Genomic DNA, 19,300 nt, shown 5'->3' with positions numbered 1-19,300 from the left:
GCCAACTACTACACCTACCTGCAACATGCTACACATTTTCAAATACACGTCACCGATAACACTATAATGAATGTTAACGCAACCCAGCAGATCCAATCCAGTCGGTCATCATCGAGTAGCGCCAACCAATTGGTACGGCACAGCAAGCGGTGATACGACACCTAACGCTCAGCAGGCATCCTCCGGGTCGGGTTCGGCACCGCCAACTCCTACGCGTAACGTGTACGCGAACCCGAGTGACACTATTGTCAATCCAGGGTCGTCGACTTCGTCTACTGTTCAGCCGTCTACAGGAGCAAACACTACCAGCACCATTGGTGAGCGTGCTCCAGGCTTCAACGTAAATAACAACAGCTATGAGAGCTATACCGTGAACAAGAAACAACAAAAGTCCTGCTCTTCGGATTCGGAATCACCCAGTGAACAGGGCACGGGGCGGCTCCATCAGCAGGCATCTTACCATCAACATCCGCCGCACCACCAGAGACACACGTCGCCGATCTCAGCAACGTCTCATAACGTTCACTACCATCACCACTATCCCAGCGGACATCATCATAATAACACCGCGACCGGAGGACATTCTAGCACTCAAAGTACGCACAATAGCAGAGCTGATCGATCGAACTCGAGGTCTCGATCGCATTCACCTAGCAGTTCGTGTTCTTCGACGAACAGTACGACAACGAGTCAATCGAACGAAACATCTTCGACTACCAGAAGTCCGGCAAATTCCAGTGGAATTTATGGTAGTCATACCTTTGCTGGTCGCGAAGTTACAACCAAACAAGATCGGATAGACCGCGACTTTACGACAACACGCGGTTGTTTACAATCGGCTGTTGCAGTTGGTGGTGGTAACTGCGTGAACAATAATGGGAATAGCTCCGGTGCGAGCAACAGCAGTGGTTCCGGTGCCAGTCAGTTAAATTGTCATTCGGACGACAACCGTCCTTTGGCCATTTGTGTGCGAAATTTACCAGCTCGATCGTCGGATACTTCACTGAAGGATGGCCTGTTTCACGAGTACAAGAAGCACGGCAAAGTGACGTGGGTGAAGGTCGTTGGCCAAAGCACCGACCGATACGCGCTGGTATGCTTCAAAAAGCCCGAGGATGTTGAAAAGGCATTGGAGGTGTCCCAGGATAAGTTATTTTTCGGCTGTAAGATTGAAGTAGCACCGTACCACGGATACGACGTTGACGATAACGAATTTCGTCCGTATGAGGCGGAGCTGGACGAGTTCCATCCCAAGTCCACCCGAACTCTCTTCATTGGTAACCTCGAGAAGGACATCACGGCCAATGAGCTGCGAAAACATTTCGATTGTTTTGGTGATATAATTGAGATTGACATCAAGAAGCAAGGTGTTAGTGCTTACGCATTTTGCCAATATTCGGACATAATTAGTGTAGTGAAAGCCATGCGTAAAATGGACGGTGAACATTTGGGCACCAATCGAATCAAGTTGGGGTTTGGTAAATCGATGCCCACGAATTGTGTATGGATTGACGGTATTGCCGACAGTGTTGGTGAAGGTTATTTGAAGTCTCAGTTCGATCACTTTGGTGTTGTATCGCAAGTGACGATTGATAGGGAACGAAAATTGGCATTAGTGTTCTTTGAGCAAGTACAGTGTGCTCAAGTGGCTGTGAAAGAAATGCGAGGGGCAACGTTACGGGGGCGTAAACTTCAAGTAGACTTCGCATCGCGGGAATGTCAAGACGCGTTTTTCGATAAACTGGACAAACAAACAAACCCTGCTTTCGGATCACCTCGGTTTGAATCCGGATCTGGGAGTAGGTATAGCAATAGTCGATATGTTGAAAGTTCCGGCCGTAGCAGAGCAGCATCCTTCAGTAGGCCCGGAAATCCGTTAAGTCACAGTGGAGGAGCTGTATCACCACGTCTGGATCCGTCACCGGTTTCGTTGAATCGAGGCCCTAGCACTGCTAACGCTACTTCACGATCTCGAATCGTTCGGTATTTGAGCGATGACTATTACCTGGACAGTGGAAGTTCTCACAGTAGTAGTAATGAGCGAAGGTTTCGGAACTACGACGAGTATAGCCAAGGCTCTGCTGCCAGCTCCCACGAGGATGGATACGAACATGAGAACTACAGAAACAGTGCTCATGACCGGTTACATCCAGCAACCACTACTTCTGACTCTCCCCCGCCGTCCGTTGCATCCAGTGGTCTATCTTCCTCCATACAATCTCGTTTGGGCGAAGTTGATCCAGGGGTGAATAGGAAACGAACCGAGAAAAGTTCAGGTAAGTTTGATTTTTTTTTTTTTTAAAGATTACAATATGAATCTCAAAACTTGAAAAGGGCTCGAATTGATTGGGTTATTTTTTTTATTTTTCGTCTTTCTTACCAATAACGTAACAGGTGATATACGATATTTACAAAAGGAGAGAGTGCATATTTTAGAACAATTAGAAGAATGCCCGTCCAGTGGTGATGAGTTAGTGAGTCCAAAGAAACGTATCAAATACAATTCAGATGCTCACCAGGGCGGTGAACCGTCTGATCATCATCATCCCCATTATTCTTCTTCTACTACTACTGCGTCGACGGTCGATGCGAGTAGCAGTGTGTGTGATCCTTCGATGTCAACTAGCGGCGGAAGCAGTGGACATCATCATTACAATAGTAGTACCAACAACAGCAATAGTAATAACCATTACAACAGTCATCATCATCATCACCACCATAGCAGTAGCGATAGTAATATGCAGTCCGGGTTTTCCTCTTCCTCGGCATCGCACCACCGAAAATGCGTCGAGGCTCGGCGGTTATCCGACTGTAACCTCCAGCAATCAAAACCGTTGGCTAGCCAAACGACGCCTTCATCTATGCATAGTAACAATAATAGCAGAAGACCGTCCACAGACAGCACTTCGATGCATCAGAGACATTGTAGCAGTAGCAGCAGTAGTTCTTCCAGTTTACAACAATCACATCTAGATAGCGGACACATGTATCCCCACTCGCTGAGTAAACGGCGGAAAACGATCCTCAACAGTGACAACAGTATGACGGTTATAGCTAGTGCCGGGAGCTCATCCGGAACGTTGAACGAACACCATCATTCGTCGAGAGGACGTGGTCATCAGCTGCATTCGCTTCATTCACACGAAGCCAGTGGCGGTGAAAGTGCAGATGGTTCGCGCCCTGGCACGCCGCTTTGTGATGAACGGCCCGAAAATTTGCCACCTAGTGAACCACGACGAATGCCAACGAGTCGCTCGTACAATCAAGAACCCATGAGTTTACCTTTGCCACGATTTGCGATACAATTTTTGCAGCAATATCGAATGCAGAATCAAACTCACTCATCTAGTAACGCTTCAGCTGTAAGCGCATCTTCGACATCGTCATCGAATACATTATCAGCTGTATCGTCTCATCAATCTTCTTCGTCGTTGAACTCTACCCTGACGGGATCTACAACGCAACAGCTAAGTGTTCTAAACACGCTATCGTCCGCAGCATCTAGTGGTGCTGTTGGCAGTTTTGCTGCGCTTTCATCTAATTCTAGTCTTTTGGCCAATACGCTATCCAGTCCACCACCTACACATGCATCCAAACTTTCTCTGCTTATACCGCCGCCAGCAGTATCTGGTAGCAACACAGGTTCAGGAAACATCAGTTGCAGCACCACCAACCCTGAGATTGGAAATCAAGCACCAGCCAGTCCATTAAGAGCACCATCGGTTAGTTCCAATTCAAGTGATTCAGAAGCAGGTCCATCAACATCTCCTTCTTTGGAAGAACGAATGCGCCGATTAGATGAGATGTATGAAAAATGGTCGGGTAATAGTTCAACTCGATTGAATAATGCTCCGAGCGAGCCCCATTTCAGTGAACGACCAAACAATTACCCTGTTTTCCATCACAATCACATCGGTGGTGGTAATGTTAGCTCAAACCAATCACCGATTTCGAATGTATCGTCATCGTCTGCTTCTTCCTTTCGACATAAGTTCCTGGAGTTGGACGTGCACGAAGTTCCTCCGTCTGACATTGTCAAATCCGTACTTTCAAGAAAATCAATTTTCGATGAAGATCTCAAACGGCTGGAGAATATCGGTGATAAATATGAACCTGGTACCTATTCAAAACCCGCATCCAACGTTATAATTCCGCTAGTTTCAGCAGGGTCTGCAAGTGCGTCACCAGTGAATACGTTTATGGCGTCCCAATCCCCACTGCACGCCCTCAAAGCGCAAACACCTCCAGCGACAAATGTGCCGCAGCGAATCGGTAGTTGTAGTGCATCCGGATCACCAATGAATAGTCCACAGCCGTACAACAGTCCTAACCCCTCTGTGAAATCCGGTCTACAATATCCGTTCCCAAGTCATCCTCCCTCAATGCCATCCATAGCGGTTACATCTTCGGTTCCTAGCTCAACCTCTACCACAACAACGGTAGCCAGTGTTACGCCTACCGTTAACGCTACTAGCAACACTGGTACAGTGATAACGACTACAGCAGCAGACTACAGTCCGAATTCTGTTCCTTCCACGTCTTGGTCCGTCACTTCCAATGCAAATACGTTGGTAACCTCCGTTTCCAGTACCCACGCAACTTCTTCAAGTTGTTATAGTAGTGGAGCTGCAACTACTGCCACGACCACAGTAACATCAGCAGCTTCTACGTCGTTATGTGGAAGTAGCAGCAGCAGCAGCAGCAGCAACAGCAGTAGTTCGGCTACTCAATCAAGTAAACCAAAGACCAACGTTTTTAATAAAAGTATTAGTCTAACGGAAAAAGCAAGTACAAATATTAGTAATAACAACAATAATAATTTAACAAGTAATAGTAATAATCAAACTAGTACTAGTGGTAGTAGTTACACTAGTGTGATTGATACAACTTCAATAGTAGCCGGTACGGTTACCACTGTAACGACAACGAGCATAACAACACCGAAAGTATCCTCAACGATCTCTTCTTCTTCATCATCATCATCGTCAACGACGACATCGTCGTCATCGTCGGCCACAGATATTCCTGTGACCAGCTATGCAACAGCGTCCTCATTGGATAGTAACCCTACAGCTTCAACGAATACTAACAATGCGTCATCCAGTAGAACCAGTTCTACGGGCAATTCTAAAAGCATTGCAATTACGGCAGCTCCACCTGGTAGTACAAATGCCGGTACCATCAGAACCAATTGTATGCCACCATCATCTAACGCTATTCCGACGGAAGTTGGTTTACTACAGCATTCCTCAAGTTCCAATTCCAACAATCATGGCACCAATACGGCCAATGAAAAAGAGGAGAAAAGTACAAGTGGTAATGCTGGCGGAGGAAGACATCATAAAGACCGACGGAAATTGTCTACTGCCTCTTCCTGTTCAACAAGTTCAACTGGATCAAATACGCCTTTGAGCACGCCCTCTACCTCAACAAATGTTTTGCCATCACTACCGGGCACCAAATCAGATGACGCTGAAGAAGATGATTCATCGTATCAGCAATCGGCAGGTGGAAGCTCTAGTTCAAAGCACGCGGGCAAGTCGCATAAATTAAATCACCATCACCACAGCCAAAGTCACAACCAAGGAGGCCAGAGCTTTAGACATTCCAGTGATAGCGGATCGAGCAGTGCTTCAACTTCTGCTAATACAAAGGGACACTACCAAGACGATATGAATCCGTTCGATCGACTGAAACGCGAAGCACCTTTAAACAACGCGCTGATCAAAGTTGGTTCCTCCAGCAAGAAACATTCGGATCGCGAAGAAAAAGAAAAGAAACACGATGATAGCCGGACTACAAAGGAAAAAGATGAGCCGAAACCAAGTCATGAGCTTAAGGAAAAAGAGTATAACGAGCACAGAAAGAAGGGTAAAAGCGAATCTGACTTTAAAGAACACGAAGATCGTAGCAACAAACAAGAGAAAGAATACGAAAGGAACCATATCCAAAAAGATTGTAACGATTTCCCGAAACAAGAACATGATGGCTCCCATACATCGGAAGAATCCAACAACCGTTTGCAACAATCTACTATTCATGATTCCAACGATCCATTTTCTAATCATATTGATCATCGCGATCGAATCAATTCGATGGAAAGTAATGCATCAGCCAGGAACAATGCAAAACGTCGATTGAGTTCTCAAGATAGCAACGAATCACCCAGTGAAGATGTTAGTATTCTTAAAAAGCACAAGCAAAACAATCATGACCTCAGTCGAAATTTCGAACGCAGAGATTCTGGCAAAGAGGTAAAAAAGGAAAAATTTCACAAAAGCCACTCACGTTCCGAAAAGTCTTCGAAATCTTCTTCTGTGTCATCTAGCTCATCGGAGAAGTTTAACGTGTTCTCCGGAAATATGAAGCTCGACATCCAGGATGAAAATCCTCAGCATTTAGCGGAAGAACGACTAAGAGAAATGGTGTTTTCGGCCGGTGAAGAACAAGTGCATACTAGTCATCATCATAAGAAGAAAGATCGCTATCATGAAAAGCATCACAAATCCAAAAAAGATCGCGATGCTTCAAAGGATAAAGAAAATGCACAAAGTGCAAATTTCTCGTCTGAAAGCTACGTAGATCACCGATCCACAAGTGAGGACGATGAACAGGCTCGTGCGCACCACAAAAAAGAACGGAAAAGTTCCAAAGAATATAGCAGACGTTATCATTCTGGTGAAAGTGGTACTGAGTACAAAAAGTATGAACGAAAACATAGTAGAGCCGAATCTTCTGCTGATGAAGAGGGAAAGAAAAAGAAAAGTCGAATAAACAACAATCGAATGAAGAGTCATAACAGTTCTGATACGGATGATTCCGATGAACCCAAGAAGCATTCTATATTTGACATTCCGGATGATGGCCCCAACATTTCGATGTATGACAAAGTGAAAGCGCGATCATGTAAGAACATGCAAAAACAAGAAGAGGAAAAGAAAATCAAAGCCAAATTTTCGAAGTTGAAGCAAAGTCGTGCAAAACGGGAAGGTAAAAATAGATCCAAGAGCTGGGACGAAGACTCCGACACTGAAGGAATGAACTCGGATACAACTATCAACAGCAGATATAATCATAAAGACCATCACAATAAAAGCGGCACAATTACCACATCGGACGATGAAGATCGTGTTCCTATGACACCTAGAACTAAGAGGCATCCTAAGGAATCCATGGTAACAGACTCAGAGGATGAGAACTCACGAATACGCTCGAACCGCAACCGTCTGAGCAATCTATGCGACGACGAAAGCTCCGAAGGCGATCATATGAAACGATTGCCGCACACTCCTAGACGAGGATCGATTGAGAAGAAAATGTCAAGAATAAACTCACGCTCGACTAGCAGGATCCAATCGGATTCGGAAACAGACGACGGTGTAGTTTGCAGTCGAGGAGAGTCAATTCCACCGAACTGCGAAAAATTGCTCGACAAAATAAAGAATATGTCCAGTGAAAGGAAGGCGACTAATATGGGAGAAACGTTGAATGCTAATATTAAGCAAGAAATAAAACGTGAAGAGGACAACTTTGAAGAAAGTGCTAAGATTAACATCAAAGTGGAAACCAAAGTACAACCTCCATCTGCACTTATTACGAGCGACGTTTCTGATGACGAAGTCGATAAGAAAATTGTGAAAGAAGAAATTGTTCCTGACGCCTTGATTAAAAAGGAACCGCTAGAGGAAGAGTTTGACTATTCCAAGCATAGATTGGGCGATGACTCTAAACAAACTGAGCCAATCACTTCTGCTACCGTAGCCAGTGCAGAAATCGAAAACACGGTTAATTCAGCCGTTGATCAGTTGATGTATGGGCACAGCGAAACTAAGAAAAAGCACAAGAAAAAACCAAAGCGTCATAAAACTGTGGATAGTTCGGAAACAGACATTAAGAGCGAAAGGGATCATTCGTCTCATGAAGATGGTACAGCTGGTACGATGTTCGATGAACTGAAGAAAAATGAAGATCAGATGTACTTGGGATCGAAAAAGAAGCACGGCGGCAAGAAGGATAAGAGACGAGACAGATCTAAAGACGATTATGAAAAATCTGGAAAGTCCCGAAAATCCAAGAGCAAGCACAAGGAAAATAAAATCGATGTTAATGCCAAGCGTGAGGACAAAATGGAAGATATTTTCGGACCTATCTCAGATGAGGAATCACAGCATTCGTCTATTGAAGCGGACGTTTCAATCAAGGTAGAGCTAGTAGAATCTGAACACAATAGTGGTAAACAGATAACACAAGAGACGAAACCATCTGTCGAAGAACCGTGTGAGATGACTGAGAAAGAAAAATCGAAGGAAGAATCCCGCAAACGTAAAGAGCGAAAGCGTCGCGAACGTGAGAGAGTAAGGGCCGCTATGGCTATGAAGGAAGAAGATAACAGTGTTGATCTGGACGAGGCAGGCCGCGCGTTGGAAGCACAGCTGATGAGCGATTCTGATCAGAAAATCGAAGATGCGTCCCCAACATCGACCGTTACTACAAGCGGAAAACGTTCTTCGGTTGATGTCATGGATGTATTTAGATTTACGGACGGCGACGATAGCATGGAAAATTCTTTCAATGAAAAGAAAGAATCGGAACACGGCCGTAAGGAGAAGAAAAAGAAGAAGAAACGCGGTAAAGATGAAAAACACAAACATCATAGTCATCATAGTAACTCTAGCAGTCACACAACTCCACCGATTTCGACTCTAGAAGTACCCAGTAATAAACTTTCCCTGGACATCATGACAGCTCAGCAAGAAGAAACTAAACATAGCATAGGTAAGCCATCTCCAAGTCTACCCTGTTTATTGGATGAAAGTCCACCGTCATCTAATAAAACTGCTACACAAAATCATACAGTTCTGTCACCCGAACAACCTTCACCTCCCACTCCTACAGGTCGTGAACTAGCCTGTTCGACACCGACGAAAGATGTAGAGGAGTCTAACACTTCTGATATTTTAGAAGAAGCTCAGCAGAACAAAACAAACGATACCGCAAATAATCCGACAAAGAAAAAGGCAGATAAACTTATTCCTGGTTTCGGTCTTGAAATAGATGAGCAATTGCACGCCAAAGCTGTACTGTCGATTTCTGGTGAATTTATCACTGAAGCAAGTAGCAAAGAAGAAGGTAAAACAGCGGACGACGACGAAAAACAGAAACTAGACGATCTAAAGTTAGAAGAAAAATCCCGAGCTGTTATCTCACAAGAAGAAACTGAAGACGCGGTCGCTGCTCTTCTGGGAGAAAGTTTTGGTACGTCGAATACACCCGACTTCTCCATCGACTTTTCACTAGATCAGGCTGATGAATCCTCTTCGCAACAAATCTCTGAACCACCACACATTCCTGAAGAGGATGATGAAGAAATGAAGAAAGCTATTCTCAGCCTCAATACAGAAGAGCATATAAAACTAGACATCAAACCGGACACACCTCAATCCGACCATGATTTACAAATCGATACAGATGCTGAAGATCAAGCAGATGATGATCATCCGTCAAGCTTACTTCGATTCGATAACCCTCCAAAGACTCCAGATGTCGACCTCAGTCAAATTGGAAAACCATTAACAACCGAATCGTCGGTCTCCAACTCTGCGCCAAACTCCACCAAGAAAGATGACAAAATGGAAATGCCTGATACACCAGGCAAGAGCGTATCGGTGACAAACAGCAGTACAATCACTACACCGATATCTTCAGCAACTACATCTTTTGAAACATGTTCTCCAAAGACTCCGAATAAATCTACAGACGGACTACCTGGTTCCAGTTTGGCATCATCGGCAAGTACTTCAGTGTTTAAGAATATAGAACCGTCGCCAGTTGCTATTCCAGGACAGAGCATGAAAAATATTACAACCGGGTCACTATCTCAGGCGACACCTATTCCCTCCGTTAGTAAGACGATGGCATCCCCAATACAGGCTCAAACTAATTCTTTGGCATCGAATACACAAAACCAAAACACAGCCAGTACACAAAATTGTCATCCATATACGATGCCACCTACTATCAGTATACCAGACGCTGCATTAGTGTATCAGTCGGTAGAAACTGGGACGTCTCCGAAAATGTCAACGAACGCAGATATGCGGTTGCAATCTCCCAAGGTCAACCTCCAAGTACATTCTCCATATGCAAACACACCTTCGCCTACCACGGCTACTAGTCCGAATTTGCTTCGACCGCATCAAAATATACAGAATAGACAGTCACCACAGCTCAGTCCGGTAACGGGGCCACTCCCTGTAATAATTCATCCATCGAGTTCACAACTGCAAGCGGTAACTTCGAACTCTGTAAGTGCCAAATTGGTACCATCGGTGACGCAGCCTAACTCTCGATTTCCTATCGTCACCCCAACAAAGTCCATACCACCTCCGAATAAAACCAATGAACAAACGCCTATTAAACAAGCTGTTCCTAGTGTTTCAAACAATGCGACTTCGTCGGCAGCTCGGAGTTTACCAAGCGTGGCAAGTACACCTGGATCAATAGGTTTGGGCAACGTTGGATCTACTGTACCTATCTCAACAACCTATGTGATACACAATCCAAACACACCTACTAAGACTATTGTGCATCAGCAACAGGTTTATCCGGGGTATCCTCTGAAGCCATTTGTTCAATCACCGCCACAGTCTAATGAAGTCACCAGTACACAAGACGTTAAACCGGCTATTTCAACTATCACAACCAATCCGAACCATTCAGCAGTTCAGTCGCTTAGCAAACTAGACACTTCAAACACAAGTAAATCAAGTGACACTGAACCGAGTAAAGTAACAGATACCAAGATACCAACAGATATCACTGTCGACAAATCTGGAACAAATGAAATAAGTCAGGCTACTGAATCCACCAACAAGCCGACTGTAGGTTCATTGTTGACAGAAGAAAATGTATCGAAGATCTCAGAGTCGGTAGTTCTTGGTATCGATCAAGAAGATCAAGAAGGTGATTCGAAGGAAGATAGTGATTACTGGTCAGCAAAGGATACAATAATCGATTCGGTAATAAAGAAGGTCGATGCGCTTTGCTCTGAAGATGATGCATCGGATGCAGGCGGATCAGAAGCCAACAAGGATGACTGGAATAAATCGGATACACAAGCAACAGGAGATGTCAAAGAGTCCTCTTCAAGTGTAACGATTCCAAGTAAAGAACCGAAATCAACTCTTGAAAATTCAAAGGCAGAATCTATTCCAATGCAATCTTTATCGAACATTGTACCGTCTACGCAACCTGCTGTAGTTCAAAGGAATATAACAACAGTTGATATTGGCCAAATAGCTCAAACAGAAGAAGAACATCCTGATGAAATCTTCAGCGAAGGTAGCGCAATGCATGGGCCTGCAGGTCGTGGTGGCAAACGAGGAGGACGACGTGGAGGTCGCAAAAATTCGGAAAGCTTAGCTACACCTGTGAAAGCACCAGTTAGTTCGGTAGACAACAAAACACCAGAAGGAGAATCTAGCAAACGGGGAGCTAAGAGTGGAACCAAAAGAGGACGTGGAGGTCGTGGTGGAGGTAGAGGTGGTGCCAATGTGCATCCTGGTCCTGCCACTGGTAGTCGTGGAAAGTTTTCAAATAACGGATCAGACGTTTACGAGTTTCACGATGACTCTGGCGAGGAAGTTGCAGTTGGCGATAAGCAGCAACAGGATGTCAACCGCCCTCGATTAGTGATGACTATCAAAAATCAATTGACCACTTCACCACCAACATCAGCAACGAACACATTCTCTGTGCCTGTGACAAACTTGTCAACTACAGTTACGAATGTTACCTCAAGCGGTGTCCCGATTATGCACGCATTACCCGTGCAAATGCAACCCACGACATCTTGTCCAGTTGCCCAACCCCCAGTTGAAGCACAAAGTTTACCGGCACCTGCAACAGATACTCCGTCCAAAGAAGATTTCGTTCATCCTGCAGGAGGAAACACTCGTAAATCGCGAAGACTTTTGGAGAAAGATGGGCGTACTACGGTTGATGACATTATCGATGCTGTCATTCGAAACGGTCCATCACCTAAAGAAGCGAATGAGTCTCCAGTGCCGTCATTTGTATCGACGCAGCAGCAGCAGCACCAGCAACAACAACCGATGATGGTGCCAGGATTATCATCCCAACCAATGAGCACAATTTCGATCAGTACCGCTGGCGGAGTTGCCAAGCCACCGGTGCAGGGTGGTCAATATTCAACGTCGCCAAGTGATCTGTCCATGCATACAGGAGGCAGGAGAAATACAAGACAAAATCTCATCGTGCCAAATGGTAATATAACGAATTAAATAAGCTATTTCTGTTTACTAACTATTTTTTCTTATTTTCTTAGCGGTTGTTACAGACGCCCGAAAATCTCCTAGATCGGGAAGAAAAGGAAAGGATCGAAAGATATCGGAAACGTCAGTTGACAGCAGTGACGAAAAAAGCGTGGGTATCATTAAACCGAGTCAGTTGGATGTCAAAAACGATGAACAATCTGTTGCTGGTACTTTGTCAGCGACAACACCTATAACACCGAGTTTGCAGGTTACCCGGCCAAATGAGACGGCATCTTTAGCTGACAAGTCCAAGGAAAAGCCGAAGCAGATGACCGATATGAAACAGGAATTCGGGCCTACACAACAAGGTTCTTTGACTTTGATTGATCCTGTCACCGGAGAGTTGACTATGATGCGTACGAGCAAAGAAGGACAATATTTGCCGATACCAAATGCTCCGCAGCCTCTCAAGAAAGTCATTGCAGCAGCAGCTACAGCCGCTCAAAGTGTTGAACAGTTCAAGTCAAACGCGTTATCACCAACTCCACCGATATCAGCATCGCCTTCGCCAATACCTAACAGAACGCCTACTCCTGGAGCGGTGCATCCCCAGGTTGTCACCAGAGTTCCAACTCCGAATACGTCGATAGCTCAACAACATCAACCGCAGCCAATCGAGTCCAATAAAATGAATGCAAATGTTATGGGGAAGCAGACCATTAGTTCGCAGAATTTAATGATGCCTTCCTCGACGATAGTAGTTCCTTCAGGTCAGAACCCTGGAACGGTTGTTATACAACATCAAACTGGTTCACAACATCCAACGGTAGTGCAACAAGTTTCAAGTAAGCCACACACATTGAAAGCACACATGTTGAACGCCCAGCAGGTAATACAACATCAAAATCAAAATCCGACAACACCAACCAAATCTGTTCAACCACCACCAATGGCACAACAACAGCAAATTATCTACAAATCGACGCTTCCAACTCAACAAATTGGAATGCCATCAGGAGCAATACACACAACAACTGGGAAACAAATACATCCTAGTCCAAACATCAAGGTTCCAGGTCAAACGATTTCACAGCCCACTCAACAACAGATCATAATCCAGAATCCGATATCGCAACAGAATGCTCCAGGTAATAAACCAGGACAACCACTACCGCAAGCTCACCATCCCACTGCAGCAATGCATCACCCACCAGGTAGTGGAAACTTGCTAATTAACATACCCCAGAACTTACATCAAATGGGAAATGTGCCAATGTCACCTCGTATGCCTCAACACCATCAAGTTTTGGTCACCAATACCAAAGGACCATCAGGGGCAATACAAGTTCAATCACAACCAAATCCACAGCAAGTAATTCATAGACAACCAGGACCTCCCCAAACGCTGCAAAGTGGACAGTCAAATCAAACCGGATCCCAGCAAATCATCATTCATAGCGGTAAAGCTCCGCCTGGTCACCAAATAACAGCTGGATATACAACAGTCCTCCAAACTGGTGCTAAAATCATCCATCAAGGACCGGTTCAGTTGTCGTCTCAGCAAACTATGGTAGCACAACCTCAGCAACATCCAATTGGAAAGCATACGACACAAACTATTCAGATTTCCAGCAATAGTGGGGTTCCGATACACTATCAGGGACAAGTCCATAAGACAGTCACAACCGTACATGGCGGACAGCAAGTTAAAATACAACAGCATAAAGTCGGACCTGAGGTTATTGGTCACATGCAGCAGCAACAGGTAGGACATCTAGGAAACAAGACAATGGTACAGCATACGACAGCTCTCGTAGGAAGTGGCGGTAAAAACGATCAACCACAAATCATCACTCAAAATCATTCTGTTGGTTTGACCAAGATCAATCACGTGGTGTCTGGTTCAACATCGTCATCTCAACAGATAGTGAGCGGTCAGCAGGGACAGCCCCAGTTGCTCACGATTCAACAGAGCACCAAAGGAGTGTCGCCACATCTGCAACACCAGGCGCCACAAATTCTCACTGGTGCCGTTGCAAGTCCTCCTTTGAAGCAACCGCACATGCAAAGTCAACAGCCAGTCGTAGCGGGTAAGTTATGATGGGAACATTGAAATGTAAGCTATATTAAATTGATCTAACCGTTTTTATTTCTTTACACAGGAGCAAGTAGTTCTCGGGTTGCCGTTCCGCCGATAAGTCCTCAAGGAGCACCTGGTCAGACAGTGCCACCGAATTCGGCTGCGCCACCGCACTTGCGTCATGCTCAACAAGGACTTAACGTTCCACCGCAAGTTGCATACGACGCTAATCCGGTAAGTAAAATTGTCGTCTATCGAATTAAAAATACTTTCAATGAAAGAAGAAATCTTTTGAATAATGACTTTCGAGGCTAGTGTGCTGAGTCAACGAGCTTTTAAGTTAAATTTAAAGAATTTTACTTTCTTTATCTAACAAATAATTTCAACAAAAATCAACACTAGCTTCTGTGATAAAAGCTCATTTGTTTATGCATTTGTTTATCCCTAATGCTTTCACAATTAACCTGGATTCTCGGATTTTTCATAAACCAAAGCATGGTGATATATCTACGTTTATCAGTCGTGGACAAAGTCCACCACCGGCTCACCAACAGCAGACGTCTCCAATAACACCCGTACATGTACGAAAAGTTTCTATAGAATATGTATTTTTCTTCATTTTTAGATTTTGTTCTACATAACTAAAAGTTTAACCAACAATGATACAATATCAATTTGATCTTTTCAGAACGATGCTGTCTTCCGTGGAGGAATGCCACGTGATTACGTCAAGTACGTGTACAACCGTGGCAATATTCAAATACCAAGGTTTGTACCATGAACTTTGATTTCCGAGATCTAATGACTAATGGCCACTTTTCATTCAATAGCAGATCGCCTATGCTTCCTGGTTCGGTTGAACAGCGAGATATCTCTGAAATAGAGGAATCGGTAGCCGCTAGTCCTCCTCTGGAGCTGCGTCGACCATCCAGCGGACCGCGACCTCTGACCGTGCCGCACAGTTTGCAGAGTCCTGGAGACCGTTCTACAGGTAATTGTGTTGATCTCACCCGTGAAAGTTTTGAAATTTCTAATCTGTTTCATTTTCTTCATATATCATTAGATTCTCCACAAGTCTACATGGGAAGCGCCCGAATACCACCACATTCATATTCGGACACATTGAACACTAGATTCTACGATCCTGGGGCAGGAGGACCGAGTGTCCCACCACGAGCCGTTAGCACTGAGCCACCTCCAGCTCATCGACCGCATAATTTGACGACCAGCACCGGTGGCTTCCCACCTGGTTCCTATCCGGGAACGCCGAGTCAGACGCCTCCTCCAGTGTCGCCAGCAAACTTGGCACAACCTCCATCTCAATCCCAACAGCGTGATCGTGTCGCGATGACAGGTACATTTGATCAGTACAGTGATCATTATTCTTATTCCCACCCGGAATATGAACTTGATGATTACTTTAATCCCTCTGTGATAGGTCATGCTGTGGCGAGTACAGTGCCATTGCCGGCACACAGTGGAGGCTTGCCGGTTCCGCTCAACCAACCACCATCGGGACGCAACGTTCAGGTGGCGACTCCTCCTACCAGTACCCCCAGCAGTAACAACCCGAAGATGACACCATCCGGCCTATCGGGATCTGCACCAACACCAAGCGATTCCTTGGATGCGCTCCTTCAGCGCTACCCAGTCATGTGGCAGGGTCTGTTAGCATTGAAGAATGACCAGGCTGCCGTCCAGATGCATTTCGTTCACGGTAATCCGGGCGTTGCAGGAAGCTCCTTGCCCAGTAATGGTGATGGAACCACTCCGCCGCTTAGAATTGCCCAACGTATGCGTTTGGAACCGGCACAGATAGATGGAGTTGCGCGCAAGATGCAAGTAAGTATACCAAATCCAGCTACTTAGATAAAGGCATTGTTTCAAGCCTTCATTCAAAACACGTTTACCTTTAATTCGCAGATGGACCAAGAGCACTGCATGTTACTGGCGCTACCCTGCGGTCGCGACCGGATGGATGTACTACAGCAACAGAACAATCTACAGACCGGCTTCATAACCTATCTGCAGCAAAAACAGGCCGCCGGTATTGTCAACATTGCAGCCCCCGGTAGTTCCCAGGCCGCCTACGTCGTGCATATCTTTCCGTCATGCGAGTTTGCCAATGAGAACCTGGCTCGTATTGCACCGGATCTGATGCGAAGGGTGGCTAACATACAGTATCTGCTAATTGTGATTGCCACGGTCTAGGAGCAATGTGACAACTTTCTGATGCAGGACCTAGGAAAATAGCAACAGCAATAACTATAGCATAATTAACCCGACAGAGACAAAATCTAACAGAAATACAGAGATATGGAAATCAAATCAAACGTGGAAGATGATGATTGTGCAATGATCTCATTTAAAAAAAAGTAATACAAACAAATAAAGATAAAAGCATAGGTAAACTTGTAACCTTTAGGAAGAGAAAGAGGGATAAAGGAATGATGAAATAATGGATGAGTTTGTAACAGCTGAGACCGTTTTAGAGAGCAGTGATAACATAGATTTTTAATCAAAAAAGTAAAGGAAATGGCTGAAAGACAACGTTGATGAATATGATGAGATATAGATTTGACTTTAAAGAACTTTCAAGAATGGAAAGGAAGAGATCGATAAAAATCTAGTGTTGAGTATAAGTTGTTAAATAATATTGTAAGACAAACCTGAGGGAGAGCAGGATATGGTATGTTTAAGAGAAGCTATTATTAAATGGTTGAATAATCTTTAAATAAAAACCGACGTATAACATGCTAAGCTATCAGTAGCCCAGATGATACAAGAAGGCTGTTACAAATTCGCGATCGATGAATGATCAAGTGCAGCATTTTTTTTCTAAGAATAAATATGATTCTTTTTCTAAAAGGATACTGTAAAAACACAACGGGAAGAAGTTTATGTGAAAACTGTGATTTTGATAATATTTTTAAGTATTACAAACTCTTCTTAAAACATATATATGAAGAATACGTTTAACGACATGTTGAATAGTGATTGATTTTCTTTGATTACTATTGTTTTGAAACACTACTACAAAGAACGAAACAAAAATGAGAGATTGTAGATGCTGCTGTACAGAAATGAAAGCATGCTTCTTCCCTTAATTTATTGGTTTTGTTTTTTTTTTTAAATCATTTTGTTGAGACTAGAAAGCGTGAATGGGAGTAGTAGTTTTCCTTTCTTTCTTTCTCCGATTTGTACGAAACTGCGTGAATGGTGGGCAAGTGTGGAGATGTCGTAATAATATTTATAATGTGTAAAAATTAGCACTAACGTAATTGTTGAAGCTCTAGAATAAGAATATGATACAACTAAATAACGAAACACGATGATGATGATGATGATGATGATGATGATGAAAAAGAAGATAACATACTAAGGAGGATCACCTGTATATTTTGATGTAAGAAATTAATGCAAATAAGTTTAGTAGACCTCATAATAAGAAATCAATTTTTGACACGTGCTGATACGTTCATGCAGTGTTCAGTAGAATCAGTAATGCTGCGCATCTGGCGAATGCTGCTGACAAAAAAGTTTCCTAATCTTGAAAAGTTATTGTTTTATTTTTTGAAGAGAGGGAAATACTTTAAGATTTAATGTAGGCACTCACTCTTGTGTAAATATAGTTCTAAAGATAAACAGAAACGTACACGCTAGTAAACGAAGGAAATCACAGCAAGTTATGCTGTTTCCTAAAAAAGATTAAAAATATCCAAGTAAAGATTCATTTAGAGATCAAATCGGTTTACACACAAATTCTGCGTTGGTACCAAATTCTTTTAAAAATCCCACGAATGAGCAAAGTTTGGATAGAACATACAGATATTTTCATTGGTTTCTTCTTTCAATCTCTATACAGTTTTGGTTTTGTTATTGATAATAGAACGGAACTAGGAGAGCCGTTGCTTTTCTTCCGAATTAAGATCTCTGTTTCTCCCAGTCCAGTAAAGATTTGTACCAAGTGTGATTAAGTTCTCCCAACAAAGATCGTTATTTCCAATTGTTTGAGGCAGCTTCATTTATTCGGTTATTTTAGTCTTCTTCCCTATCCCACATAAGTTTTACCAAACATAAACCGTTTTTGGTTGTACTAACGTGTAGAAAAGAATTTTTGCTCACATGTCTTTTTTTTCCTTCTGAAAGAGGATAATTCCCATTGAAAGCGCATTTCCACCGTTGTGAATCAGCAAAAGAAACAAACAAGTATTTCATGAGATACAAATAATTACAAACAATAAACAACTAACATACATTGGATTAGTAGGCAAGCGGCGGATTATTGAGTAAAATTGAGAAATGTTTAGATAGCCAAATTATATGTGTATATTGTATGTGAAAAGCGCAAAAACATTGAAGAAAACTAAACATCTAAATTTAAAAACTATTGAACAATACAGAACAGCTCACGCGAAAGCCGAGATGGCATGATTTGATGAAAAGTATTGAAAACCATTTTCGATATTGAGTTCTGCATATTGCACTTTTTAGCCCACATTTTGTAACTAAAATGCTGTTAGCGAACCAAAAAGCAAGAAAGGTTAATGAACAGGCATGTAACAACTACCATCCTTTTGCAAGTTACTTAACAATGGAAATGAACAAACAAAAAAATCCTCTAAGAACACTTCCCGTATCGACGACGTACAACAAACAAAATCCATTCGCTACACAAAAGCTCTGTAAAAACTATTAACAAAAAATCACAATAAATCACACACAAACAAAAAAAATCATAAAACGCAGCTGCTAAAATAAGATAGCGATATAACAAAAAAATACTGGGAGTAGGACAAACCAAACTAATAATAAACATCATAAAAGTTGAAGAAGATAATCCAAAATTTAAAAAAAAACCATACACACAAATATACCCAGGAGAAAACACTGACACCTAAACACAAAAGAGCAAAAGAAATTAACACGAAGAACAACAAAACGA

General features: G+C 43.3%; 1 protein-coding gene across 1 annotated transcript in view; it reads left to right on the top strand.

Annotated features, from left to right (window-relative positions):
* Positions 1 to 17,711, top strand: part of LOC129760922 (protein split ends-like) — an 84,458-nt gene extending 66,747 nt beyond the window's left edge. The window contains exons 4-14 of the mRNA XM_055758604.1: positions 88 to 2,276; positions 2,395 to 8,775; positions 8,896 to 12,285; positions 12,347 to 14,365; positions 14,438 to 14,589; positions 14,850 to 14,936; positions 15,044 to 15,123; positions 15,186 to 15,346; positions 15,419 to 15,709; positions 15,794 to 16,197; positions 16,279 to 17,711. Coding sequence (XP_055614579.1) covers positions 88 to 2,276; positions 2,395 to 8,775; positions 8,896 to 12,285; positions 12,347 to 14,365; positions 14,438 to 14,589; positions 14,850 to 14,936; positions 15,044 to 15,123; positions 15,186 to 15,346; positions 15,419 to 15,709; positions 15,794 to 16,197; positions 16,279 to 16,566 — 15,442 coding nt within the window. The 3' untranslated portion in view covers positions 16,567 to 17,711. The remainder of the gene's footprint in view (positions 1 to 87; positions 2,277 to 2,394; positions 8,776 to 8,895; positions 12,286 to 12,346; positions 14,366 to 14,437; positions 14,590 to 14,849; positions 14,937 to 15,043; positions 15,124 to 15,185; positions 15,347 to 15,418; positions 15,710 to 15,793; positions 16,198 to 16,278) is intronic.
* The last annotated feature ends 1,589 nt before the right edge of the window (positions 17,712 to 19,300 follow it).

The sequence above is a fragment of the Uranotaenia lowii genome, unplaced genomic scaffold, assembly GCF_029784155.1.
Source record: "Uranotaenia lowii strain MFRU-FL unplaced genomic scaffold, ASM2978415v1 HiC_scaffold_84, whole genome shotgun sequence".
NCBI classification, from domain to species: domain Eukaryota; kingdom Metazoa; phylum Arthropoda; class Insecta; order Diptera; family Culicidae; genus Uranotaenia; species Uranotaenia lowii.
This window is presented reverse-complemented; position numbering and strand designations above follow the sequence as displayed.